At 37.8% G+C, this 27,896-nt stretch overlaps 1 protein-coding gene across 5 annotated transcripts; it reads left to right on the forward strand.

Moving 5' to 3' along the window:
- On the forward strand, positions 1-27,896 carry kiz (kizuna centrosomal protein). 5 transcript variants are annotated; one of them, XR_008302542.1, is made up of 16 exons: positions 1-219; positions 907-969; positions 1,955-2,117; positions 4,408-4,488; positions 6,497-7,031; positions 7,220-7,436; positions 10,668-10,787; positions 11,250-11,417; positions 11,960-12,110; positions 13,601-13,766; positions 16,775-16,837; positions 18,877-18,981; positions 19,750-19,804; positions 24,857-24,982; positions 26,259-26,308; positions 27,528-27,602. XR_008302542.1 is itself a non-coding variant. In XM_026934055.3 (15 exons), the coding sequence occupies exons 1-15, from the start codon at positions 155-157 to the stop codon at positions 27,629-27,631; spliced, it is 2,103 nt and encodes a 700-aa protein (XP_026789856.3). In that variant the 5' UTR covers positions 1-154; the 3' UTR covers positions 27,632-27,896. The 5 variants fall into 5 exon arrangements, 4 of the variants coding, with proteins under 4 accessions (XP_026789856.3, XP_026789855.3, XP_026789853.3 ...); XM_026934055.3 differs by lacking the exon at positions 24,857-24,982 and having other exon boundaries at positions 26,262-26,308; positions 27,528-27,896; XM_026934054.3 differs by lacking the exon at positions 24,857-24,982 and having other exon boundaries at positions 4,411-4,488; positions 27,528-27,896.

Raw genomic sequence — 27,896 nt, forward strand, 5'->3', positions numbered from 1 at the left:
TGTGTGTGTGTGTGTGTGTGTGTGTGTGTGTGTGTGTCGCAGTACACATGGCAACCGCTGCTAACACAAGCTTAGATGCACTGTTTAGCTGCAGTTTGGGGCATAGCTAACGCTACTGTGCTAGCTCTCTTACGGGGGTTTCAGCTAACCTGTAATGGCTTTTTGCACTTCTGAATACTTCGAAACTGTTGGATCTATTCAGAAGAGTATACACGAAAGGTAAGAAGGTTCATACATTATTTCAGCTAGCGAACGAAGCTGTTGAAGAAGAAAGGAAGAGTCAAGCCCTGATTGAGAAGTCAGTGTGTGATACAGCAGAGAAGGACACTAGCCTGCTCGTGCTAACTGAACAGCTGGAAAGCAGATACTGTAGCGTACAGCTTTGCTAAATGGCTTTAATGCCGTTGCTTAGCAATGTGCATCTGTACCGCTAGCTAGCTAACGTTAGTTTGGGAAAGTGACTTTGCTAGGCTGTTAGCTAACTAGCTTCCTATAGAGTGTATAGCTACAGTTCGAGTTTGCAGTGGATAGAGTTTACTGACTTAACTAGTAGAACTATAAACAAGTGTTTTAAACGTGAGAAGGTAGAAAATACTAAACTAGCTAGTTTTTTTTTTTAGCTAGCTAGGCGCACATTATTAGGCGCTTATTAAGAGAGGTGGGTGTTGTTTACAGGTTCTCTCTATAGCAGCGTGTTTGGTGTGACAGCTCTACTGTAGCTCACTGCGAGCTGCCTGACTTACTGCTTTATAACATCTGAATATCATGAGTGTTTATAGTCAGGCACTGGACTAGCTAATACTACTGTCTTGCAAGAACTCTGAAGAGAATGGCCAGAGAAACGCCTCTTAAAGCTCCAAACGTACATGAATTAATTAATGAAGAGCATGATTTTTTTTATTTCAGGGAAAAAAGAAGGCATGAGTTGGAGGAAGAGTTGTTCACCTACTCAAGATCAGAAGAAAGGCTGTGAGTGCCTTGTTTTGCTTTTGCTTGTGTGTGTGTGTGTGAGAGAGAGAGAGAGAGAGAGAGAGAGAGAGAGAGAGAGAACATGGATATATATTTTGATGGACCAAATGCCCCCATACAGATAGAAAGATCAGACAGTTTTGACCTTCTGGAGACTTTTCTGTAAAATAAAAACTGAATGTTTTATTTTAAAACAAACAAATAAATAACTCCACTAAAAGGGCCAGAAGGTTTTCATTTGGATACTGAGGTTAAGGTTAGGTTTAGGTGTAGGCATAACAATAATTAGCTGCATTAATAATCGTCAGTGGAAGATAGTAAAATAAACGTGCTTGTGATCCCTATATAAACCATTCTCTGCTGATTATACAACTAAAAAAAATAGTTGTTTAGTTAAAACATCATGAAGAGAGCTAAATCCTGATCAGGTGAATGACCCATGTGTTATGTTGTATGAATTGGACTTCACACAGAAACTTTTGTTTTAGGACAATTAGATAACTAGCCTCTTCTCACTCATGTATGATATGATGGCTCTTAACACAAGTGCTGGAGACCTATTTGTTTTTGTGAGTCTCTACTAAATTCATGGACGCAAACAAACATTTTTGCAATGGTGTTTGGGCAGGAAATATGCAAGAGGTTAGTGAATCAGCCTTCATGATCTAAATACAGACTTTTTCCGTAATTTTCCCTTTTTGACCTTTTTTTAAGCAAAAAGCATTTTTGCCATTGAGTAGCAATTAAATGTCCAAAGCCATTAGCAGGAATTTGTAGTTAGTCTTCAATTAATTTGAGCACCATTTTAGTTCATTATCACTCTTGCAATGATTGGCAGAAGCTGCTATTAGTTTTTGATCAGGTATATATACTGGCTAACTGATACAGCTTGACACCAAATGCAAACCTATGTAATAGGATTTTTATAAAATCAGCTCCAGAATTACTGGCACCCTTGTTATGTTGTGTTTTTCCTTCCCCTCAGGGCCAGGCTAAAATGCACCAAGATGCGGCAGTATCATAAGGAGCTGTGTAAGAGAGAGCAGCAAGCAAAGACTCGTAACCTTGAGCTTCTGAGAAGTGCCGAGAGCCTTGTATTAAAAGCAAAGGAATTCTCTGTAGACTATACTGTACTGCATCACTTGAAGGTATTTTTCTTGCCAACTGTTCTGCAGAGTTCTGATTATGAATTACATTATAAGAGCTGGTATTTATCTTATTCACTGTCGGGGGTTTGAATTTCGCATTTGATTAAGATCAGACACTATTTGCAAACCAATGGGTCATTGTGTGACCCAAGGATTTTCTGATAGTCTGTCCTTCAAAAAAACGAAATTTTTTTGATCTAGTTGTCCAAATGCAGATGTAATGCATGTCTGTTGGATGTTCTATGATCCTTTCATAGGTTTTCATACACGTAAAGCTGTTTGGTTTGAAAGGTGCATGGTATGTTGACCTAGTATAAAAATATCATGGTCTTAATAGACCATTTAAAAAAAATGCACAAACTGGTAGTGAAAATTTAAGGAAATATTTTTGTGAAATATTTGTAGAAAAGTCTTTTTGCACTTATATTTTTTTTTATATAACAAAAACCAAAAATCTTTCTGTAGGATAAAATTTCCAGTCTGTTAAGTAATCTTCCAGGAGGATGTCTGTAGTAGTTGTGATTGATTTGCATGGGATAGATGGGCGTGTCTTCGCTATGTACACATGGTTGTCACACATTTCCATGCATACTACATTCACCTCATTTTAATACAATTTTTGACTTTTATTATGATTGCTTTTTTGTAAACATGTTGCACCATTAGTAGGTCACGTGATCATAACATGTATGTAGGAAATACCGCTGCTAGAAACTCAGTAACTTACCTGAACCACTTGGAATTATGTCTATATTTAATTGTTCTGCATTTTAAATTCAGTTTTTGTTTTGGTTTTGTTTCTGTAAAACTTTGTTTTGTTTTGGTGGGAGATAATAGAAAAACATGACCCCCCCCACCCACACACACACACACATACACACACACACACAGGATCCGATGGAATCTTTTTACTAAATGCTAATTTTGAGAATGACCTTTCCATAAAATCGCTTACATTGTCAGAATTTATCACTTTTTAATTATAAGATAAAATAAAGAGTGGCTGTGAGGACAAGAGGTGCGGTGAGCAAAAAAAAAAGATGGAAACAACATGGAAATGCATTTTACACAGTCTGATCATACACTGTAACAGCCCTACATGCAAACTGTTTTTGCAACATGAGCAGTAATATTTCTCAGCTTCAGTTAACCTGCTGCTTATAATCCAGTATCACTGTCTGATTCTCATTCGCATTTGTCTAATTCATAAACTCTGTACACTTTAAGAAGAGTAAACACTCCAACACTACCATTTATCACGTCAAGGAAAATGAGAAAAAGAAAACAATAGCTGTGGTCGATTATCACTTAAAACTGAACAGTGCTCAACAGCTTAATAGCAAATTTGCCAAATTGTTTAATTATACCACCCCAAATTAATTGCCCACTATTTAGATGCTAAAGTACCTCTGGAAATCCTCTTCTCTAAAAAAAAAAAAAAAGAAAGACAGTCTTTGTTTTAATGTGTCTAGATTATATTTGTGGATTTTTAATTAAGGAGAGCACTGGATTTCTGAAGGTTGTTGATCATTATTGATAGTTAAAAGCACAAATTGCTACAGATACCTGGTTAAATGTAGCTTGGATTATTTGCTCAATTGAAAAATAGTTGAATCCTTTGTTACAAGGATACCACAGTTGTACAGCACTGATGTATACAAATCTGTCCTGTCTTCCTCCTTCTGTCTCTGTACACTCGTATGTCTATAGTGCTGTTATTTGTGTGTAATTATTTAGGAAGTTATTGCGAAAATGTAACGAATTGTGCTTGTTTGTGGAGCCGCTATTGTCTTAGGCAAATGAAGTGGCAGGCTGGAGGTAATCCCAGTGTCCTCACTGCTGCCATTAGGCTTTTTAATTGAAATTTGGATTAAGACAGTCATTCTGACTAACCACAGGATTGATGAAGAGCCCTGGCAGGCAGTGTTAAGGGCACTCAGAGGGGAATATCCACACCAAGTGACTACACTTCCAGAGATAAACCTAATTCTCCTCTTTCTCCTCGTTTTTTCAAGTTAACGCTGTACGGCTTTAAGTATGTGTTGAAGTGAGGAGTAAACATGTGCTCCACTGAAGTTGAGTTATACTCATCTATAACGTATATGAATTATGCAAGACATGTATACTGTAGGTCTTCATGTAAAAGGTTGCCACTGCATTGATACAAATTACAGTATTAAAGCTTGCTCATATGTAGGTGTTTTTAAAAAAGCCTTTTTAAATTATTGTTGTTGACTTGGATGAGCTGGAACATCTTGGTTAATTGCTAAATAGATTAAATTTTATACAGCAGGAATGTAAAAATCGCATTGCAAGGCTTCCAGAGGAGGGGAAGATGAGGGAACGCAAAAAAGGTCTTGAAACACAAAAGGTAAGAGCTTTCCTAAACCATTATTGGGCATTTCCAGCTTTGAAAGTTTACAAAGCTATCTCTGCATTTGATGAGAGATATCACCATTTCACTTTTTTTAGTGAAAAGAAAAGAGAATGAGAGAGAAAAATAATATAAGCTAGCATATCCATTACTCTGCAGTTCTTCTTCAGTAGACACTTTTATTTTTACATTTTATGTAGCATATTGGTGTTCAAAGGCTGCAATTAATTTACGATCAAAAGGTATTTGGGAAGTGCTTGAGCTAATTACTGTGATGTTCTTGGAGCTGAAATGATTCTTTTTAATTTTATAAAGCAGTATTGCAGGCTTTAAACCAAAATGTTACACATTTTTATGGAGCTCTTGAAAGCAGGACTTGTAGTGACTACCTTTATGCAAAGAGCATTGACTGTCTGCTGTCTTTTTTAGCCTCAGTATTTTGCTGCTTACTGCTTAGCAGTAAACAGTTATATTAGCCATCTGTGATTACGACCAATTAAACTACGCTTCAGTCTGTAGTCCTGCAGAACCAAAATAGCTGGTATGTAGACGCTATGGTTTTGTCACCATATCTGTGGTAGCACAGGTGTCTAATCCAGCATGCTGTGCTTGGGCCACAAATGTAGTTGAATCCTGCGGCTGCTTCTTTCCGTCACTTCAAGCGATTTGAGCGCTTTCAGATGAAATGTGGAAGACGGCTCATAATGACTTGGAGCATGTTGTCTCAAGCAGTCACTTGTGACTGTGTGTCCTCCCTCCCCCCCTCAAGCCTGGCAATATTACAATGAGCAGAGACGGGAGGAATCACTCCATTATGCATACACGCCACTGCTGGCTGCGCGCATGTCCCCGAGGCAGCAGTATTCATTAGGGGAGCTTACCAGCCTGAAAGCTGGGAAGCCATGATAACGGGATATGATTTTCATATTTAATACTTTCCTTGGAAGAGCAGGCGCGTGCCACAGATTGATAGAAGAATCAATTGCTACTTTAGCAAAACACTTTCTACTTTGCCCTGCAGCTAGCGATGAAATCACTCAGCCAAGAAATTAACTTTTCCTTCCTCTCTCACTCTCTCTTTTTTCTTTTTTTTTTTTATACCACTGGATCTGCCGGGCAGGCCTTGCGGTTTACAGTGGATGTTATTAAGCAGCTAACTGTTTGGTATTTAAGACCCTTATCAGAAAAGACACAGAAGCCATGCGTTTTGTTATTTTGTGTTGCAGATTTTTCTCCATAGTGCCATAGTACCATTGCAGGCATGAATCAGAGCGTGGGAGTAAAACATTTCTGAAGATTAAAAGTTAAGACAGAGATCTCACTACACTCAGCTGAAAAGATGATTGGAGAAGAAATCTAACCTTTACCCAAATTGAATGTCTTAAAAATGGCCCTTTGAAACCCTTTGGTTTTGAATTTATTGGGAAAGGAGCCAGCGTAACCTGAATTATTTTCTTAATGATTGTTAAGGAAGCAAAGCTATTAGGCTTGGATTAGTAAATTTAAGAAAGAAAGGAAAAAAGCTAAATCTTTATGTCTGGAACAACACCCTGTTGACAACATAGGGCCCTCTTTGGGGAGTCTATCAATGTTAAAATAATAGTAAATTATATTCAGTGCATGCCTGAGATCCCACACTATACTACAGTAGGTGGTGTTCCTGTATGTTTATGTCTTCATGATCTACAGACAATGCTAGAATTATTGGAAGATCCTGTGAAAAAGATGAATACCACATGCAATAAGTGATATCTTAAAAATATGGGTATAAAGTATAGATTTATTTTAACACTCTACTGTTTCAAGAATAAAGGTTTTTGTTAAGGGCAAATTTTTATACACAATACTGCTTTCAAAATTATCACACACATGTGTATGTAAGTAATGTAAAAATTATTTAGGGATGTCAGTAATTCTTCCCACACATTTTTGAGAGAAGTTCTTCCAGAGTTCATTAATGCATTTTGAGTCATTCCTATTTTTCTCTCTCTCTCCAAATAATTAGCAGGAACAAAGCAGGTCTCTTTCTCTCAGCACCGGGCGAACATCGTCTCAACCTGCTATCACCTTAATGGGTTGGCAACCCCTCAAAGACACTTTGGTGGAGGATGGCATCATGAGCTCACATTCACTGATAGAGCCAAAACCTAATCACCCTTCATCTTCTTTGCTACAAAGCAGCCCTTTGATGAACGCCCCAATTTCAAAACCCAGCGGCAACAAATCTTTATCTGATGACATTCTAAACTCCAATGATTTCCCTGAAAGGCAGCTGGTGTGTGATTGTGATTCATGTGTGAGAAAAGTAGAGGTGTGTGGGTCAGAACAGCTGGCTTCTACTCACGTGACCTTGAAGGCATCTGGAGTGTGCTCTCATCACGGAAACGCGAGCAGGCCACAGAGCAGCGTGTCATTGCAGCACCATCCCAGCCAGTGCGCCTCACCAGATACCACTCACACAGCAGGCTCCTCTGTGAGCAGGAACAATAGAGAGCAGGCAGAACCTGAGTCGGCACAACAACGTCATACACCCATTCCAGGTTAGACATTTTGACTTATTTATGCTATACTTGTTTTAATGTGCATAAGAGGGCAATGTTCTGTTGTTATCGCAAACCATTACATCACAAACAGAATTTTAGTAGGTTGAGCTGGTGTTTTTACCAGTTGTTTGATCTCTTGTTAGATGTTGAATGTTGAAATGTTGAGTATGTTTGTGTGCTTTCAGATCAGAGTAAAAGCAGAAGCTCCAGTATTGGTAGCTCTGATGCAGAGGTCACACCTGAACTTTCACTTAACTCCAGCAGAGATGTTTCAGTTTCACTTGGTGATAGCCTCCATGAGCAGCACAAACCCATCAAGAGTGTCACACCCATTCATGAGAGAGAAAAGTCAAAAACTGGAGTGGAGACTGGAGAACCTCTTTTCCCAAAGCCAGAACATAGGTAGTACTTTATGAAATTTCTCAAAAAAATTGCTTTACAATGGTCTGTAATAGCAGTACAAGACAGATTTTATGCAGTATACTCATTTTCTTACCTTTACCCAAATATCAGTTTCAGGGAATGATCTTAGAGTTTTAAATCATACGTTTTACTGCAGTAGAACAGTACAGAGCAGCAGCTGAAGGAGCCAAAACGTTTATTATTAGTGACTGAGAAGTCCACAAGAGAGTTCTTTGAAGAATCAGGCAAAGCACAACAATTGCCAGCACTTTTTACTGTTTCAGTGCTGTGAGTGTCTATATGTGTGAATTCAGGTTAGTGTGTGTGTGTGTGTGTGAGTGTGTGCGCGCTCCTCTGTATGTCTGTCTGTGGGAATTTGATGAACTAGGGTCATGCTTCATAGGGCTTCACTCATTGCAACTCAGTGGCAGCTCCAGGACATCATGTAGGGAAGGCTTAGACCCCGAGTCCAACATTATTGCCCTAATCCCTGATAATGCTATAACAGAGCAATTTTCTGCTCGGGAGAGTTGCTCGCAGTAGAGTCGACAATTTCTTGACACTTTCCGAGTGTTCAGAGGAATGGGAGTGTGGGCAGCACTTTAGGAAGAGAGCCCATGAGATGATGTCCACCAGTTTAAATAATGTGATTGTAGAGAATTGCTCGGCAGTGTATTTGATTCCAGATTGATACTTCTGTTTTCTGTGTGTATTACCAGCTGAGCTGCTTTATGTTCATTGTGGACAGCTTTTTATTGACCATGGAATTTAGCAGGAAATATTATATTTGATAGATAAATAAGGTTTTTTTATTCATAAAAAATTTAATCTGATAGTAACCATTTTGGAATTCTTCAAAAAACATTCACTTAGTTTATAAGTCACTGTAGCCCATCTGTTGCGATGCATAATTTGGCAACCTCTCCTCCCACATCCATCAGTGGAAACAGACCACTGCTGACCAGATGTTATTTGGGTGGTATTTATCAGCACAGAACTGACACTCTCCTTCCAGCACCACACACACTACAAAGCCAGTGTCAGATACAATGGAGGTACTGGCTTTTTTAACCCCCAGCTTATCACTAATGGATTGAGTATAATGCAACATACCAAAACTACACATTTACCCTTCACTGATGAAGGGTCAATGGTGACTAACAGAAATTGTGCATGGAAAAAAATCATCTATAAACTGTACATAATTATAACATGCATGGTGGAGCTTTTCAGGTTGGTGTGCCTAATAACAGTAAAAAATGTTTAAAAACAAGGCAGGTGTATCTACAGGATATCAGCTCTTGGATTGCTCAGTATATCTGTGATATTCCGCTCAAAAAAAAAAAAAAATATATATATATATATATATAAAAAAAAAAAAAAAAATTATATATATATATATATATATATATATATATTTTTTTTTTTTCCCTATAGTGAAATGTGTAGCAAACTGACTAGTAAGGGTGTAATGATACATCATATTTTATCATAATCTTTCCTCACTGATTCTTTCTGGGCTAAAGAAATTACACCTATTGGGAAGTTCATATTTGGTAGTGGCGAATGCAGGATTGAAAACAAATCTAGCACTGCAGAGAGCTGTGTGACTCTGACAGCACAAATTGCTAACAGCAGAATGGACAAAGCCCTGTGCTTCAGACACACCACCCAGAAACATGCCAGTGATTGCTTAGCCATATTTAATTTTGTTATATTCTTTTGTTTTTGTATATACTGCTAAGAATCTGAATGGATCACACAAACACTGTGTCATTAAGTTTCAGTTACTGAAAATGGAAACCTAAGGCACATATTCAGGCTATGCTTATTTTTGTATTGAACATGTGTCAAGGCATCATCATATCATATCTTTGTGTACATCGTTACAACCCCTCCTGACTAGCCCATGTTTTGATGCATTTGGCTGAACTGGAGTCTTTTTTTACAAACTGCTACAATTTTCACATGAATATTTCCACATACAATTTCTTTGACATCAGAGGTCTCTTTTCAGTTTCAGATAATTTTATCTGTGTGCACTTTATTTCACCTTGTAATAAATGAATTCTGACCAAGCAACAGCTTCAGATTTTACTAATGTAACTAATGTGTAAGTATGAATATGTGGCCTTGTGAAGAGATAAGTATTAGGCTCTTTTCTATACCCCTTTTCTTCTCCTAGCTTAGTGAGTGCAAGCCATAAGTGTGAGTCTGAGCATATCCTGGCCTTTACAGCAGCCTGCATGTTCTCTTTTTGTTTTGCTAGTGCTTGCTTTTTAAGTCGTACAAAGAGGTAATACAAATGTATCGGCTAGTCCAGTAAATATTAGATAAAAATTTGATGCACCTGCATGACAGATAAAGAAGAAAGATATCTGATATTCATACAGACTGCAGCACATTGCAGAAAAAAACCCTAAAGGCTAAGCTAGCACATAATCACAGCAGGTTTGTTAGAAAAGGTCATGTTTGAATGGCTCTGCCAAATAAAACACAGAAACACAGACGATCTGTCCGTTGCTGAAGGAGATAGAGAGTTAGTAAAAACAGATTTTCCTCCCATGCTGCAGCAGTCTCTCTGAAGTGGGTTTGGCCAGATGGCTTGTGCTCTGCACAGCATCATGGATGTAACTCGTATGGATGGCTTACTCGGGATGTTACCAGGAAACAACTGTCAAAGAGAGGCAGCGGATTGTTTGGTGGCCTCTGACCTCTGAACCAGTTATAGACTGTCATTAATTCTTTTTGCGTCTTTCATGTGGGAAGGGCTCAGGATTTGGGCCTGGCTAATGATCCACAAAGACAGATATAAGATACTATATATAGTAGTTATTTCCACCAGCACCTGTGATTAATATAATGAAGATTTGTTGACATTAAAAAAAAAGAGCAAAAAGCAGGTGCTGAGTTTTGAATTTGCTTACCATGTAATTTTTCATAGTTTGCATGAAATATGCATTTTCAAATTTCAACATACAATATTCACAACTTTATTAGCTGTAACTGTATATTCTTATAAGACTGTTTCATAAGAACTGTCTGCTGTCCTAATTAGTTATGAATTATAGATTTTTTTTTCCCCAAAAAAATGCTCTTTTTCGATGTTCAATTTTTTTTCTTCTGTTTTAGTGAACTGAAATGCTCATGTGCGCACGCACACACGCACACGTAGATAATACATAAAATGTGGTGTGGTTTGCTCATCTGGCATTTTGTTTTTACTTTCAGACTGTCAATGGAGGAATTCTTTTATCTGCTAGACAGCATTGAGGAGCGACTCCCTGCTAGAGACACCGAGCTGTACAGTAGCTCTGCAGTCAGTGAACAGAAGCTCGGAGAGATTATTAGGTACAATTCGCTGCTTTGCTCGAGTCTTCTTCTCTTCATCTCTGTGTAGTGTTTATACCTCCAGTGGAAATTGCATTATCCTGTCTTTAAGAGCACTCACTTTAAATTAAGTGCCATTACTTGGAACCAGCATCATTCTATCAATAAATCCTGGCTTCTAAAGGGTTTCAGATCACAGTGAATTGTCATAGTAACTCCCTTCTAGCTGTTGAGTCAGGGGCTGATAATTAGGATGTGTGTCAGCAAACGAATGTGCATGGCATCTTAAAATGATCTATTTTCTTATTTTGCTTATTTTGATAGATTTGTAAAGTTGTGTATAATTAATTATTATAAATAGATTGCACTTTCATGTGTGTGCATGTACAAAAAAAGAATCAATACACGTAAATGTGTGTGTGTGTGTGTGTGTGTTTCAGCCTGTGTGTATGTAGGCTCATTATAACTGTATGTATTCCGCAGCCTGTGTAGTCAGCGTGGAGAGTTGAGAGGAGAGGAGCTGAGTGTGTGTGGAGCCGTGGTTCTGCAACAGTTGCCCTGGTTATTATGGAACACACCTCATGGCTGCCTGCTACACAGCGACCTGGTCAACATACACTGGTTCACTGCAGTAGATCCAGCACACATCAGGTAGTTTACACCCTGCTGCTGTAGCGGGCTGCCGTAGCATGGCTGTGTAGTGTCTGCTGCTTGGCTTTTCTTTTTTCTGTGCAGTGGGAAGTTATAAACATCTGTGGTAATTTGACTGTTTAGATAAATAGTAGCAGATTGCCACCAGTGTCGTTCATCAGAACACTGAGCCCAATTGAACAAAGGTGTAAAAAAAATAATTTATGATCTGCATATTAATGTGCAGATTAAGCCACGGAATGAGCATTCATTTCATTTATATAGTCCACTAAATAATAATATGAAAAGGAATATTAGTACAGGTTGTACTGAGTAGTATCCTCTCTTGTTGTTATTGTTACTTATGTCTCTTTCTGCATTCTTTTGTGAAATAAATGTGTTGGATGCGTTTTTATGGTATATCTTTTGTTTGATAAATTATTACCTTGTAATTATCTGTAATTTTATAACAATGGTTTGATGTCAAATGCTGGCCGGTTATACATATGATAATGATGTGGGAAGTGCTATTATCCTGTGTGTTTGTGTGTATGTGCGTTCAGGTCATGTCTGTCTGGTGATAGTGTTGCTCTGTGGGAGCGCTGGTTCACACACGCCCTTCAGCTGCTGCAGCAGGAGGTTCTTTCCCTCAACAGCATCGTGCAGCTCTTCACTCCGCTCCTAGTGCACTACAGTGCCTCCTACGCAGACAAGGTAGCGCTTCTATCCACTCAACCTTAAATAGGTGTAGACTCGTGTTCTTTCTGAATGGTGTTGTGTCTTTTGTTATTGACAATAAAGCTCAATACCAGTGTTGCACTAAAATACCACAAGTGTTTAATACAGATGGAGTTTTACCTGGCATCTCTTAGGGTCTGAGTGATGAATTATTTTTATTATAGGTATCATCTGTAATAGGAATTAACATTAAGGGAAATCTGAGTCTATACTAGGCTCGTGCGATATAATCGCTTTCTGCAAAGGTCAGTGGAGAATGGAGTTTTGAGTTCATTAATATGAAATAAAATCTAATGTATGTTCAACTTAGTTAAAATCAATTAAGTATTTATGATTAGTTCCTGACTGCACAGCTGATATTATTATTATTATTAAGTCCTCCCCTACTGTCCTTAAACCTGAAATGGTAGAAATGCTGATTGTTTATCACCATGTTTGAAAATGGTAAATCACTATATAGTGGCCATGATGGCCTTAGTGTTTTTAATTTTAATTGTTATTAATTTTAGTGATTTTAATGATCACTGCAAAAATGAAACCCCAGAAACATGCACCTTTAGCTTACGATAATTTCACCTTCTCTTTTTTTCATATGTATGAATTGTATGGGATGATATTTTTACATTAGTATGTTGAGGAGAATTATTAGTGTACTAGCTGTTGTGAATGTGAAGAGGATGTGCAAACACAAGAAAGAGAAAGACTAGAGCTCTCAAGAGTGTGATCCAAAAGCTCTCCCATCCTCGTGGCCAAGAGTAGCATGAAGATTAGTGCTTTTCCCTCTCTCTGCCTTGTTTGCTCTGAGAGAACAGAAAATGTTTTGCATGAATGTCACGTTGCAAGACTAAATATTCAAATTTAAAATGCACCAGTTCCCTGAAATCTTTTTTTGGCATTCTGCAATTAACTAATATACAGCTTTATGTTAATAAGCTTCAGGACCGTAATATAAACCCAGATGCATGTGCCTGAGTCTGTTCTGGTAATCTGGGTTCCTGATCTACAGATTGGAGCTAAAATGCTAGAATTACATAAAATATTTGAAGTGCTTGAGTTTTCAGATTAAAGCTCATTAAATGTTACGAACAGCACTCTTGATTTGACAGTTAGGATTTGAAGAATAAAGAGAGAGACGTCTTTATTAGATAAGAGTGATTCGTTTGGAGAGATATTCAAAGTCACCATCAACTGTCATGCTACTGCTTTCTTGTAACTTGTTCGCTGCATTTCCTGTGAAGAGATGTCATAGTGAGATGAGGCAGGCAGGATATCCTCAGCTGATAACATCCCAATTATTTGAATGTGTTATCAGTTACACAGTTGGAGACAATTGTGAATTTGGTATAATTTATGTCACTCTAGATATCTCTATCTGTAAGGAATGCTAAATCGAGTAGACGAGTATATTCTCTGCTGTTGGGTTACAGGTGTGTGTGTGTGTGTGTGTGTGTGTGGTTGGGATACAGGCCGAAGTGCTGCTGAAGAGGCTTTTGACCCATGTGGCTGAGACTCATCACTCAGCGGAGAGTGAGGACTCCTCATCCTGCAGCTTACCCTCGCTTTTAAATGACAGCGCGGAGATCAAACTGGCCAGACCCTCCAAGAAATCCATCAGCTCCGCTGGAACGCGCGGTCAGTGCACGCCCACAGCTACTCACACTTTTGCTAGCCATACACTGCCATTTTCTCCTCCACTAGGTTATACAGAAAATGTAGTTATGCTCAGAACACTGTTGAATACTGAATACTGATTTCTAACAAAAAACAAGTCTGTTGCAGATGCATTGGAATTAAAACACTTATGCTAGAAGTTAAAATGTGACAATTAAAAAAACATTTATTATTTAAAAAAAATATATATATTTATTTGGCAAATAGACATCTTGAGAGAATATATATTCCACTATGTGGAATTTTTCTAGTGGTTCTGAACCACTGGTATGGCTTGCTATAGAACCATTCTCATATTTTCTGGACTATAAGACATGTTTTGCCACTACCATTGTTTTGCTACGACTTGGAATCCAAAGTGCTGTATACAGTCTCCTCTGAAAGTATTGGAACGGGAAGGCCACGTTTTTTCCCTCTATACAAGAAGATGTTTGGGTTTTAAATTAAAAAAAAAAATTAATGCTAGATGATGGATCTGAATTTAGCTTTCATTTCCTGATATTTACATCTAGATGTGTTAAACATGGCACCTCTGATGGCAGACGACCCAGTTTCTAGGTGAGCAAAGTATTGGAATAGATAGTCTTAAAGTAAATAACAGTTAATATTTGGTTGCAGATCCCTTGCTTACAACAACTGCATCATGTCGGTGACCCACTGACATCACTAAACTGTCAGTGGGACACCGGCATTCTTCTTTTGTGATGCATCTCTGTGTTTCTTTGCGAATTCCAGTCTGGCTTTCCAATTCTTACGGATGATGAGAGGTTTGCATCTTGTGGTATGGCCTCTATTTTTCTACTCCGAAGTCTTCTTTGAACAGTGGATTGTGATACCTTCACCCCTGTCCTGTGGAGGTTGTTGGTGATGTCACTGACTGTTTTTGGGTTTTTCTTCACAGCTCTCAGAATGTTTCTCTCATCAGCTGCTGTTGTTTTCCTTGGCCAACTTGTTTGATGTCTGGTTGTTAGTAGACCAGTGGGTTCTTCCTTTTTCAGCACATTCCAAATAGTTGGTTATGCTCATTGCAGTGGCTCTGATTGATTTTCCCACTTTTGGCTCCCTTTTCTCCCATAGACATCTCTCTGGCCTTTGTGTTGGTTTATCCTTTTTAACAACAAATGCAGTCTTCACAGGAGGAACCCAGGACACAAACCAAGACATTCAAAGCTATTAATTGGTTAAACAATGATTCGAACAGGGTACACCTGGGCAACAAAAAACACCTGTCAGTCATATGTTCCAACCTTTTTGATCATTTGGGATCACAAATGGGTTGGTTCAAACAAAAGGAGTCATGTTCTAAATTATTTAACACATCTAGATGTAAATATCAGAAAATTAAAGTTGAAATTCTGATTTATTGTCTCATATTAATCTTTTGATCTCAGACCCAAATATCTTCAGTGTTTAACAAAAACAGAAGAATTGGGCTTCCAGTTCCAATACTATTTTTAGGGGCCTGTATGTCATACTTTTTGCATTTTTGCCTAATTGTACCATTCTTGTTTGTCAGAGATTACCATGTAGTAATGCTACACTAGCATGTGCAATATTTTGCCACCAACACATGAAGTAAATTTATTCACTTCAGTAATTATCAGAACTAGCAACAGGAATCACAAAACGTTAGCTACATTGAAGCTTTTGTTCTCGGAGCACCATACAGCTATGAGATATGCTAATAGCGGAAGTGAGCAAGCTTAGCACTTTATATGTAGATTTTTCGTAGACGTTTCATTTGCAAACTGTAACAAATAAAGAGTGTGATATGGATGTCAGTTCATGGTATGTATGTCTATATCTTAAGCTGGAGGTACCATGCGTATTAACTCGGTGTGTGTGACAGTACACTGTTTTTGCTATTATCACTTTGTGCTATTATAGCTTTGTCATTGCAGGACTCTTTAAACAAGCAAAAAAACTGTCTTTGTAAAGATGAGGCCTTTATTTTCCTCACTGTAGCCAGTAACTCATCTCATCAAATAGGCATCACTAAGAGGCACAAAACAAGCTACACAGTACCAGTAGGTGGCTCTGAGGTGCTGTTTTAAAGGCCTTATGCAAAAAAAAAAAAATAATAAAAAAAAATGCTGGGTACATTAATATTATTTGAACAAAGAAGTTAAGCTTAGGAGTTATGCATCTTATAGTCCAGAGCGACTTATTGCCTGGAAAATACAGTAATTGTTTGATGCGCATTCCCTATCTAGAGATGTAATATAGTCTGTACATCAGATCTATCAGATTATTTTGTTCATAAACTGCAGTGGTATATGATGCCCTTTCTTGATAAAATGCCTATCTCATTTGTTAATTCCATATGTCATAGTACATAGTACAGCAACAGAAGGATGGGGGAAAATATCAGTCAGAATTGAATGCTCATTATCAACTGATGGACATAAAAACATAAAAATAGAATAGGAAACACTTTTACAAACAAAAGTTACATAATATTAATTGTATTAATAAAGGCTGATCAACTCTGTTCTGGTATGAGCGAAGTTAAAAAGCATCCTGCTTAACACGGAAATTGAGTGAGCTGGTTACGGCTCTTGATGCCCACTCAGGTTAGAGAGGGAATCTGCAGGTATTTCAGAGGCAGACAAGGTCACGCTTGTAAGCGTTGATCTGTAGTGTTTTATGATGGAAAGTCTCAATATAGTGACTCCATTCTGCTAGAAGATTGGAAGAAGAGCAGGGTGCTAGGGCTTTGTGGTCCTCATGAGAAAACGCTGTGTCAGAATTCGATTTCTTTACCCCAATAATGCCTAGTGGACCTTCAATTCTCCATTTAAACCCATCCCAGTCCCTGTCCCCATCAGTCCTGCTGTTCAGATACACAAAGACTGCACAACAACCCCCCCCCCCCAACCCTGGTCCTAGTCCTCTCTCTCCATCTTCCTCTCTCTTTCCTGCTCTCCCCCTCTCACCATGATTTTCTTTTTCTCATTTCTTTTTTCCAGGAGAACAAAGTGATGAAGAGGACAGTACCAACCAAAGCCCTGTGGAAAGTATTCCTATTAGAGGTAAAAAGTCAGTACAGAAATCCCGCCCAGTTGGAAGTTCTTTCTCTTGGTCAGTGAATAACGGGGGGGCTGACTCCCCCCCCCCCAAGAAAAAAAATAGACAGTTGTGGAAAGATGATCGAGGTGAAAGTTCCAGCTGAAGAGCTTAACAGGTCCTCTAATTATCACAAGAGAAAACAAGCTCATCTTCCCCTTCTTCTGTCATTGGTAGACATTAAACTGAGATTCTCGGGCAGCATAATGCGGCCGTTTAATTGTCCTCTGGCCAGCTGGGGGGTGCCGTACAAGATCTGGCATTGGTTCTCATTATCTTCTACAGCTAGAGGCAGACTTGAAAAGATTGGATGTGAAGGCATGTCTTTAAGAGTTCAGAGTAGCAAGCGCCCAGCACCAGGCTCAGAAATGTAAAACTGTCCATTATTCCACTTGGCTATCTGATTTCATACTGTGCCTTTCATCTGCTGGCTTCCCTAAAGAAAGAAGTCCAGCATCTTACTGCCACTAATCAAAGGCACGGCAGTACAAAAAACACCTCTGTTATCCCTGCCCGTGTCGGAGATATTTACAGGCAGACACTAGGGTCTTTTGTTTGCAGTCATCACAGTAAACACCCAAATCATCTAAATAAATCCTTTTTAATGTGTGTTTATTTCTATGTGTGCGCAATGATGTTTTTGTAGACTTTGCAGCACACATAAAAGCAACCTTTAGATTTAGCACATGGTTATCTTTCTTAGTGAATAAAATAGGAAGGAAAGGCACTGTTCATCTGCTGGCAGTTGCATTTCAACAGTTCTAGTAATATCAGTGAGGTAATGAGGCATTGCAGTGTATTATGTCCTTTTTGCATGTTATAGATTGATTTTAAGAGCCAGTCAGTTGGTGATCCTTTTGGGGTTTACAATTAGTGATTGGCTTATAATGATCTTATTCTCCTTTACTGACCACTTATTGGTCACAGAGTGCAAATCAGAAATAGACTCTGGAAGGAAGTCAAGTCCATCACAGTGTCAACACTTTTTCTTTGGATGGAATTCAGATCATTGTAATTGTCATTCTGTTATCATCATTATCCCATCACCTTTTTTTCTGCCTTATTTTTATTTTTATTTTTATTTTTATTATAAATATGAGAAGAAAAAACATGTGGAGTCACAACATTAGTTTGGCTCGTAGGCTCAGATGATATTTAATTAATTCAGATGTTGACAGGAAAGAAAATCCTCATATAACCATTGACATCTAGGGACAATTTAGAGTAGCCAATCCACCTATCAGATATTTTTGGAAGGTGAGCTCCAACTGGATTACGTTGATGAAAAACTACATGCATATAGGAAGAAGATGCACATTTCTGGATCAGACATATCCCAGATCCTGAAGTTGTTAGGTACCGGCTGTGCTTGTTATTATAAATCATTGAAGGCATTAAATAATTATCATTATTAAGTATTATTGGTAAGTGAGTGACACTCATCACTGTAGTTTAAAACGTAGTGTAGCTAATCGGGATGTTACAGTGAGCTAACTTTCTAAAGTTGTCAGTAGTCAGAATGAAAGTGATACTGTGTTTTGTAAGTTTGAAAAATAAAAGTAAAACAGTAAGACATATACTCACAATAATTTAATTCAACATCAGTGACCGGGAGGCAAATGGGCACATTATATAGTTCCCATAATGTAAATTCTAATTAAAAGAATACCAAGGTAAAGCTGTACTACCATTATCATTATTTCATTCAAAGGTTATGGAGACTGAAGCACAATTTGACTGATTTGAGGTCTACCAGATAAATGATAACACAAAAGGATGGGGCGCTTGTTGTTGCGTGGCGACAGCCGGCTGCCTGCGTGTCTGCACTAAATCAATAGTTTAGTGTTCGTCTTTCTGTCCTTCCACCTCCACTCTTTCCTCGTCAGAGCTCTCAAAGGCTTCTGCTGGTTCATCAAACATGGAGGCTCTGCAAAGTTGGAAACCCAGGTCTTGGGCAAATATTTGATCAGCCTGTTTTGTGTGTGTTTTTATCTTTTTTTTGTAGAGACAAAAGCATATCAGCTGCTTAAACAATCAGTCACACAAGAGAAGCAGTGGCAGAACACACAGAAGGAGGAGGAGGAGGATGGTTCTGACTTAGAGCCATCAGGTAAGTGATCTAGAAGTGCTCTTTTGGAAGACCACAGAGATCATTTACACAATCCTAAGCAATGATTCCCACACCTTTGTGATTCTTGGGTTCCTCAGGTGCTGAAAGAAATAGTATGACTCTTAAAACTATAAAAACAGACTATCAGGTCCTCCATCTAGCCCTAAAAGTATATTTCAGATCTGTGGGAAACACTGCTAAGAATATTTGAATTGTTTATTCTATGTATGATAGCATACTAGGTAGGGCTGGGCAATATGACGCTATCATATCGATATTGTGATATAATTTATCACAGTAGGCTTTTCTAAGATATCGTGGATATTGTGATGCCTTTTTTATTAAACATTTTCATGCTTTTTTAAAATAATTATAAACTGATTGGAAGCAGGTGATGTAATGTTAAAATAAATCTTAAACATTTTAAATTATATTATAAATTATATAATTTTAAGATTAATATTTTAGTTTTTTTGATTTTTTAGCTTTTTTTTCTCATTTTCAGAAAAAATATTTTATTTAAAACCAAAATTATATTTTTTAATTTATAAATAATAAAAATTAAAATAAAAAAATGTATATATTTAGAGGTATGTGACTAGACTGTTTTGCTACCAGATACATATTGTGCTTTGTAGTAATATTTTCAAGAATCATATTATATTTTTGTCATATCACCCAAGTGTTTTATGTTATGACTACCTTACTTTCATAAGTAATATAATACGTTTGCTTGTAATGCACATGATTTTCCTTTTACATTCTAAGGTTTATCAGATAATGAAAAAACGGGGAGCAGCAAGAGGCTTATTCAAGACTTGCGGTAAGAAACTGTATGGGCAAATAATAATTTACATGATATTGTATGTGTTTTTATAAATAGAGCAACTGTGATGAATTTTTATCAGTCAAACTGAACACTTTTTTTATACCATGCATCTTCACACAGCAAGTAGTATATTTGATTGCCTTTCCAAATCAGAGCTTTAAATCACAGAAAAGCTTGAGTGTAGAATATTTTAACTTGCACATCAATAAATCTACGTACAATCAGCTATGAAATGCAGAGGAGCAGGCTCTCCGTGCTGATGTGCCTCTTCACTGTGGATGTATTAGGGCAGGTAATGGGTGGGCAAACATTATGAGGAGTAATCGTCTTTGATTTCATGTGATTACTGGGCGCCGTGCTGACACAAGGGCCAGGAGTCTGTTGGCCCAGGCTCTCCCTCTGTACTGCCTTTTTTTGTTTAGGGTTTTTTCTAGTCCACTCCTTCTCTGTCACTCTCTCTCTCTCTCTCTCTCTCTCTCTCTCTTTTCCCTGGCTAGCATACACTATTAGCCAAGGGAAGGGCATAATGGCCACACTCGATCAGAGCTCTCTGATGGATGCCATGGCCTGCCCAATGAATGGCTGCATTAATAAACATGAGCCATCTCCAGGGCGAGATGCTTTCAGATCATAAAAAAATCCCCCAACCCACCCTGCATAACCCCCCGAGCTTCAGCTTCAAGTTATAGCGCACACCTCAGAATCTGTTGGGCAAGACGCACAGAGAGACCTCAGGATGGCTGTTTCAGTGATGAGGTTTCAGTGTTTTTGTTTGCTTGGTCTGGTTGTAAATCAGTACAATATGAAGTTGCACTTTAAAGGCAGAAGATTTTCAGTGTTGTGTAGTTTTCCAGTGAACGCTTTCATTTTTTTTTTTTCCTGTTTAAGAACGCCTCTTACCATAGCAATTTCTTGCGCTTTATTGCTTCCACAAGTGCCCTACACTTGAACATTACAAAACATGTGCTCATCTCTCTCTCTCTCTCTCTCTCTCGCTCTCTGTCTGTTTATTTCTCTCTCTCTCTCTCACACACACTTATTGCTGTTATTTTGTTACTGAGATGATGAGCAACATCAAAAGACATGTTGGCTGGGCCCAAAGTTGAAAAAAAAAAAATTATGCCTGTCTCTCTGTTGTCTTAGCCATAATTACGATGTGGCAGTTAAGCCGACGCTACAGCTGAGGGATTGGAGTTTAAAGCAGGGCTTTGGTGCAAAAAATGCATTTATGGGCCTTTGTGCTGCTCCTCATTATGTGTGGGGCTGATTCATTAAGTAATTGGTTTGCAGTTGTTTACATGAGTATTAAGGCCCCCTATTCAGTAGCCTTTGAGAGATACATTGTGCAAATGTTGCATGTTATGAATGCCCAATGGGAGGCGGGGGGCCAGGCCTATTGGCCAAATACTGCACTCGGCTGAAAGGAGCAGAGAAAAGCGTCGAGCGCTTCTTTGCATAGCAATGACTCGCTCTTAATAAGCTTTCCAGATTAAATGCATGCAGTCCATACAAGATGCAAGAGATACTCTTAACACATTTATATCTGCTCATTTCACTATTATGGCACTAGAGAGAATTGGGGTCTTTCTTATTTTACCTGCTCTCCCTCTCTCTCTCTCTCTCTCTCTCTCTCTCTCTCTCTCTCTCTCTCTCTCTCTCTCTCTCTTGCTCTCTTCCCCCCCTTGCTGTAAGATAGTTTTATACACTTTCCATGTCATTAATATTAATGACATGGAAAGCAAACAGATCAGCCACAGTTTATTAAAGATGAGCCATACTAAATCTTTTGCTGGCATTGTGGTGTGTAAATCGGCAATGCTTTGTGCTCCAGTAGGGATGAAACGCACGGTGCAGGATAGTAAAGTAGCTGCACTCCATGTAAAGACCACTTGTTCCCTTCCTTTGTTTAGGGGTGCATGCCACAGCTTCCTCCTCTCCTGCTGCTATTGTGTCCTCTTCTACTGTAGGCATGTGCTGTGACTCTGAGCGCCACATCATGGATTATTTAGTTATGTTATTATTTAGTAGCAAACTCCACATGAATGAGTAACAGTGAATGCAGAGAGAGGTTATGTCCTGAAGTTTCTTATATGTTAATTTGCCATGCAAACAGCGTGAGACACATGCTTGATAATTCATTGTCTGTTGGCAACGAAGCAGGAGGTAATTCCTACATACACACACACTCACAATAGTCTGCCTGGCCTGTCAGCTAGGCACTTGTGAAGTGGTGTGTGTGTGTGTGTGTGTGTGTGAGTGAGAGAGAGCCAGAGAGAGAGAGAGAGGGGGAGCTGTTTGTTGCAGCATTAAGCTCTAGCAGCCACTGGGGGTCACTCTGCTTTTTTGTGACTCGGAACAAGCCAGTCAAATTAAAAGTCAAATCCTCGCCATTGCATAATTTCACATCGTTTTATGTTGTTTTAAAATATGTTTACTCATTATTTATGTCCCAACACATTGCTTATTGTGCTTTTCAGTTATTTTATTTTTCATGTTTGCTCCTCCCATATCACATTGTCTATTTTAGCATTTAATTTCAGGCATCACCTCATATTTCACTGCCTAATTCAGGATGTCACATTTCACATTTCTGACACGAGGTGATCCTGTAATTACACGAGCAAAAAAAAAGGTCTTGCAGCTCGACTGCCCCAGCAAGCTTCCTCTTCAGTGTATTAAAAAAAAAAAAAAAAAAATATATATATATATATATATATATATATATATATATATATATATATATATATATATATATAAAAATAACAGTCCTGCAGTTCTTGTACTCAGCCAATAGAGAGCAGTCCTATTTAGGCTTACTGGATAAACATGTCATTTCCAGACAGTGGCCTGTAGAGGTCGCTGCTGCTGCTCTTCACTGAGTCATTACCTCATTGTGACACTCCTCATTCCCCCACCCACCTCCTCTGGCCGCAGTGCAGTGCAGAGGTCTAATCAATCCGAAATCAGCCTTGCTGCAGGTCAGTGCTGCGATGAGTGTAGGAGGAGGTGAGAATGGCGGCACTGCCTCATTTTCGCACCCTTACACAAACATTGTTTCAGAGTGCATGTGCTATTAGCATTTCTGTGTGGGTGGTACATTTTTTTTAACCCAGGCAAATAAGCAGAATTTTCTTTAACCACATGGGACTAATTACAATACATAATTGATGTCAGTTTAGAATGATTCTTGACATATATAATACTTTACAAATTCTTCAGTTCAAGAAATTAATTTGATTAGATTTTTTTTTCATTGTCTTTTTTTTTCCCATCCTTATTTCTATTCTACCTGCATGTGTTCCATCATACATTTTGCTTGATCTCTTAGGAGAGAGATATTGTTAAGTGACATGAATGATGGATAATAATAAACACAGTAGTTCAGGGACTTTGACCGCATGTTTGTTTCTTTTCAAAAACAATTTCAGAGCAGAGAAACGGTCTCGTCTCCCAGACCCTTTTATTATGTTTAATCACACAACTATAATGATGTGAGATCATTGTTATTATGAAAATGACTGCCCAGATGCCAAGCATGGAACAGTAGCAGTCTGTTTACCTGTAGCACAGTGAATACAGCGAGTCGTCTGCCTTTTTATTCTCGGTTCAAATTCATAACAGCAACCCACACATATATTATGTCCCATATATTAATGTATCAAATGCTTGCATGGAAATGAACTGGGGCACTCTGCATCCAACATTGCAAATATGTCCTAATGCCCAAAACAATGTGCAACAGAGAGGATGGAGAAAAAAAAAAAAAAAAAAAAACACACACACAAGCACTGCAGCGGAGGTAAAACAGAGGTTTCCGTCAAAGTGGTAATTTGCATCATTTTACACATTACATTCACCTCCGTGTATGAGACACAGCCAAACAGTTGCCGGTCCAGTCTTACATATTCAGATTCGTTGCCTCAATTAAGTGAACCTCAGCACAAGATGAACTGGCATAAATGTTTATGGAAATGGAATATTAGATTGGAGGGGTCAGTGGCATCCGCAGCTCTCTATGGTAATCATGTCTTGAAATCAGACCCGTCCCTGTCTGAAGAGGAGCATTTGATGGAGCGTTCCCATGGCATGCAAGTCATATAGAAGAATAGCCCAATTTTACTCACTGAAATTGTGCTTGTTCTAGTTATAGATAAAAAGAACGCAATGTTGTTGATGTAACAGTTAAAAATAAATACTGCTTCATATTTTGCAATACACTTGCAATCTTTTTTCCTCCTTATTTTGTTAATGTCTATTCTTCAACATTACTAGAGAAAGAATGAATGAATATAACGTATTCTATATAGGCTTGCATACAGAAATTTGATTCAGAAATTTGATACTTCAGTTATCAAACACAGCAGTGTTTTTTTCAGGGCCACAAGAGACAATATTTCCACATTTCTAGTTTTGTAATTTGTGTGTGACATTTGGTCTAAATCAGTGCAGTTATTATGTGATTACATGATTAATGAGAACATTTGATATACCATTGTGCTCATCAAGGCTACATCTACATGTATCTGCATTAAAACAACTACTTTTCTTCTTTTTCTTTGCTTCTCTTGAGTTTAGTAAATTGTAAAAGAAGGGTATATTCAGGTAGGCTAGTCAGCCATCTCAAATAGTTCATAATCATTTCACCTTGCAGAACATTTCTAACAGAAGCTATGTCGTGCTTCATTTGTGAAATACATTACTGCAGCTAGTAGAAAAAAAAAGCATTAAAGTACATGCTTTGTGTCCTGTTAATTTAATGTTGCATGATTTCATAAAAATATGTGTAGTGAAACTATTTAGCAAACCATATTTGATTATTCTTGTAATAGATAACACATACTATAAAGTGTGTTTGAATACACACATTTAAACAAAATGACCAGTGCCAACAGTGCCAAGAATGAGTACAAATAATTAAGGTTGTTTAAGCAATATGACTGAAACGTGAATGTGGATGGATGCAAATCACTCCTCTGCTGACCTGGATAGTTCAGGGAATAACCCAGAATTTCTCTTTCTTTCTTTCTTTCTTTCTGAGACAAAAAGAGAAAGCAGCAGAATAAACAATATGGGTATATGATAACGCTGAGAACACTGATAAAGATGAAGACGAAGACGACATTGTTAGGACCTGAATAGACCCTGCGCTGATGGAAATTGAAGAGGAAGCCTGTATGAAAAGTAGCTTGGGCTCTTGCATATGCATTGCTACAGATCAAAGGCTTGCCAGGGGTCACTCATTTACATAGAGATATCACTGATGCTATGGGAACCCAGCAACCCTCTGCTCAGAACACTTATGAATAAAGAGGGCCTTGACTGGGTCCTTCAGCACAATTAGAAAAGGAGTCAAGGAAGTTTATTTGGCCACTCGGATCGTTTGCAAACAGCCTTAGCAGTGAAATGGCAGCTCTCTCGATTTGGTCAGGTTTCCAAAAATATATATTTATATTGTTTAGTTTTTTATCAGAAATGTACATCCTTAGTGTTATCTTTAGTTTTTAATAGAATTTTCCAAATTTCTGGGTCCTTTTGTGTGGAAAAACATTACTGCATTGTTTTATCTCCTTTTCATTAGAAAATGGTTAGTTAAAACCTGCTAACAGTGGCAGAGTGAATTTTTAAGAAATACCTGCTTTCCTCTTATTTCTTGTATCCTGTATAAAAGAAAATACAATGCTGTATAAAAGAAAAGTCCTGTAATATTTTTTTAAAAATATTTAATATTTTATATTTTAAAAATGTCTTGCCTGGGAGGATTGGGGGACAGTCAAAATATTCAATTGTAAATTTTTGCGGCTGCTGTCCAACATCTGTCTCACCAAAGGATGGATTCTCATTAGTTTATAGTGGTCATAATAAACTGAATATTAAATGATAATTCAAGGATTCAAGTGGGTTGTTACTGTTGATGGGGTTTTGAGGATCTGGTCCTTACATAACATCTGTGTGATATGTGCAAGTCATACATATGGCCTAAGTAGTGCCTTTGTGGGTTGGTGCATAGGTGTGTATAATTGCATATACAGTACAGTGTTTAAATTAAAAAAAGCTTTTAAATAGGTTAACCTATCTCATTTGATAATCATTGCAGTGAAAAGACTGTAGGCGTAGCTGTCAGTATGTCTTATAATGCAATTAACAGCTTCAAGGCAAAAAAAAAAACCTAATTCTGTCAGCTAGAAATTTGCAGTGTATAGACATTACCATCAGTCTTGATTGCTATGCTGCATGACTGACAACAACAAGCTAAAGATTTGTGCTATTGAGTGCCTTTCTTTTAAGAGCATGACAAAAAGGAGCAGGATTTTTTACTAGGACTCTGGATGGTTAAGTTTGCTTTGACATGATCAAAATTGCTCTCTAGGACAGTTTGGGATAGATCTTGGGGAAAAAAATCAGTTCTAGGCCTACCTATTATTAACTTTCTTTTTTTTTTTCTTTACAGCAGTGATTCAAAGAAGAAAACCCAGGCTTTTTCTGCTGTTCAGTCAAAAGGTAAGACAAAATTGTAGCAGTTACCAGGGGGATTGAAGGTCTAAATTACACTGCATTGTGCAATTACTGAAGCAAACCCATAATTGTTCTTGCATATGACCATTTAAAAATGTTGCTTTTTGATAAAAAGTTTTTGAAAGTTATTATACCAGCGCTGTTGAATTCACAAATCTGACTGGTCAGATGGGGTTGATTCATTTTCTATAACAGCATGGCTCTGACATTAGTGCTGCCTGCAGAGTTTATATTAATGGACTTGTTCTAATACATTATTGTTTCTATAGTAACAGCTTACTGACCGGGACTTCACTGGCAAACACTTCACATAATCAAAGCCTACTAATAAACAAATGAAAGCCATGTTGTTAAATTGTCGATATGGAGACGGTTGTAGGAAGATAATTATATAACGTTTATGGAAGGAGTCTCCAGTGTCAAGGTTGTGTAATAGTCAGCATGTTTTCCAAAGTGGGAAAGTCTTCAGGATAGAGGATTTTGTGCTTTCTCAATACTCTGTAACAAAAGAGGGAAAAAAGAGAGACTGGTCAGGGACTGTTGTTTATAGCTGCTATAACACAAAGTTCCACAACATAAAATATTCCGCAACATTAAATGTAACTTAACTGATTTAAAAATATGGTGTTCTTTAATAAATAAAAATAAATGTAATCATAGAAGAGGAACAAAACACTTCAGGATGTGCTGTTATTGGAAAATAAATAAATTTTCCTTCATGTTGGGCTGCATCACGTTGTTGATTGCTTTCTTATAACAGCATGCCACACTGTGTTTTATTCCTTACTTATTTACATCTTGAAAACAGTCTATATTATATAGCAGTTATCAATGCATACACATTGAGTAGTAAGGCTTTCTGTATTTTGTTGAGAAGCACCAGGAGACATCCAGAGAACGGTCAATAAGCATATATATAGAACTTTTATTTTTATTGAAACATATTATTAGTTACTATAACAGTTACTTGGCTGAACCAGATTCTATCTGTACCATAATCGTTAGTATATAAGATATAAGATTATTATCACTTCATTCATACACACTAATTCATACTAATAGATGAGGACATGTAATGATTCTAAATGCTGATAAATGGAAGTTTAATATTACTCCTTCATGTGCTTGCTTGAATGTTTTGAGATTGTAAATACTGAAGTGATTACGTATTAATTTTGTTCATATATTTTAATTTTGTTCTCAGCTTTTTGGGGCGAATCCGATGACACCAACTCTGACATTGAAATGGCCTTGCGTCCTCAGTCCCGCAACACTAACAACAGTGACTTTGATGACTTTTATGATTAGGTTTTATTTGTACCAAGAGAGCATACTATCTCGTTTGTTTTTCACCTGACACTATGCTGTAACTGCCCTTTTCGTTAAATAAAAACAAGTCTTTTACTGAGGAACATTAACAGTTCATGAAAACAAGGAAGGGGAGACCCTCTTTATTGTGGGCAAAGAATGTGGAGAGTGTTCAAAACAGACTGGTGTTAACCCTGCTTGAGTCTCTTTAACTGAACAACACTTGGGCCTGGTTAAAATAGATTAAACTTGGTTTTTAAAGTGA

This window comes from Pangasianodon hypophthalmus, chromosome 10 (genome assembly GCF_027358585.1).
Source record: "Pangasianodon hypophthalmus isolate fPanHyp1 chromosome 10, fPanHyp1.pri, whole genome shotgun sequence".
Lineage (NCBI taxonomy): Eukaryota > Metazoa > Chordata > Actinopteri > Siluriformes > Pangasiidae > Pangasianodon > Pangasianodon hypophthalmus.

Bases quoted from the DNA above. Each gene is read 5' to 3' on its own strand.
- kiz (XM_026934052.3), top strand. From the start codon at position 155: ATGGCTTTTTGCACTTCTGAATACTTCGAAACTGTTGGATCTATTCAG. The intron at 2,118-4,407 runs GTATTTTTCTTG...AATTTTATACAG, and splicing joins CTGTACTGCATCACTTGAAG to CAGGAATGTAAAAATCGCAT. The intron at 7,437-10,667 runs GTAGTACTTTAT...TTTTACTTTCAG, and splicing joins TTCCCAAAGCCAGAACATAG to ACTGTCAATGGAGGAATTCT.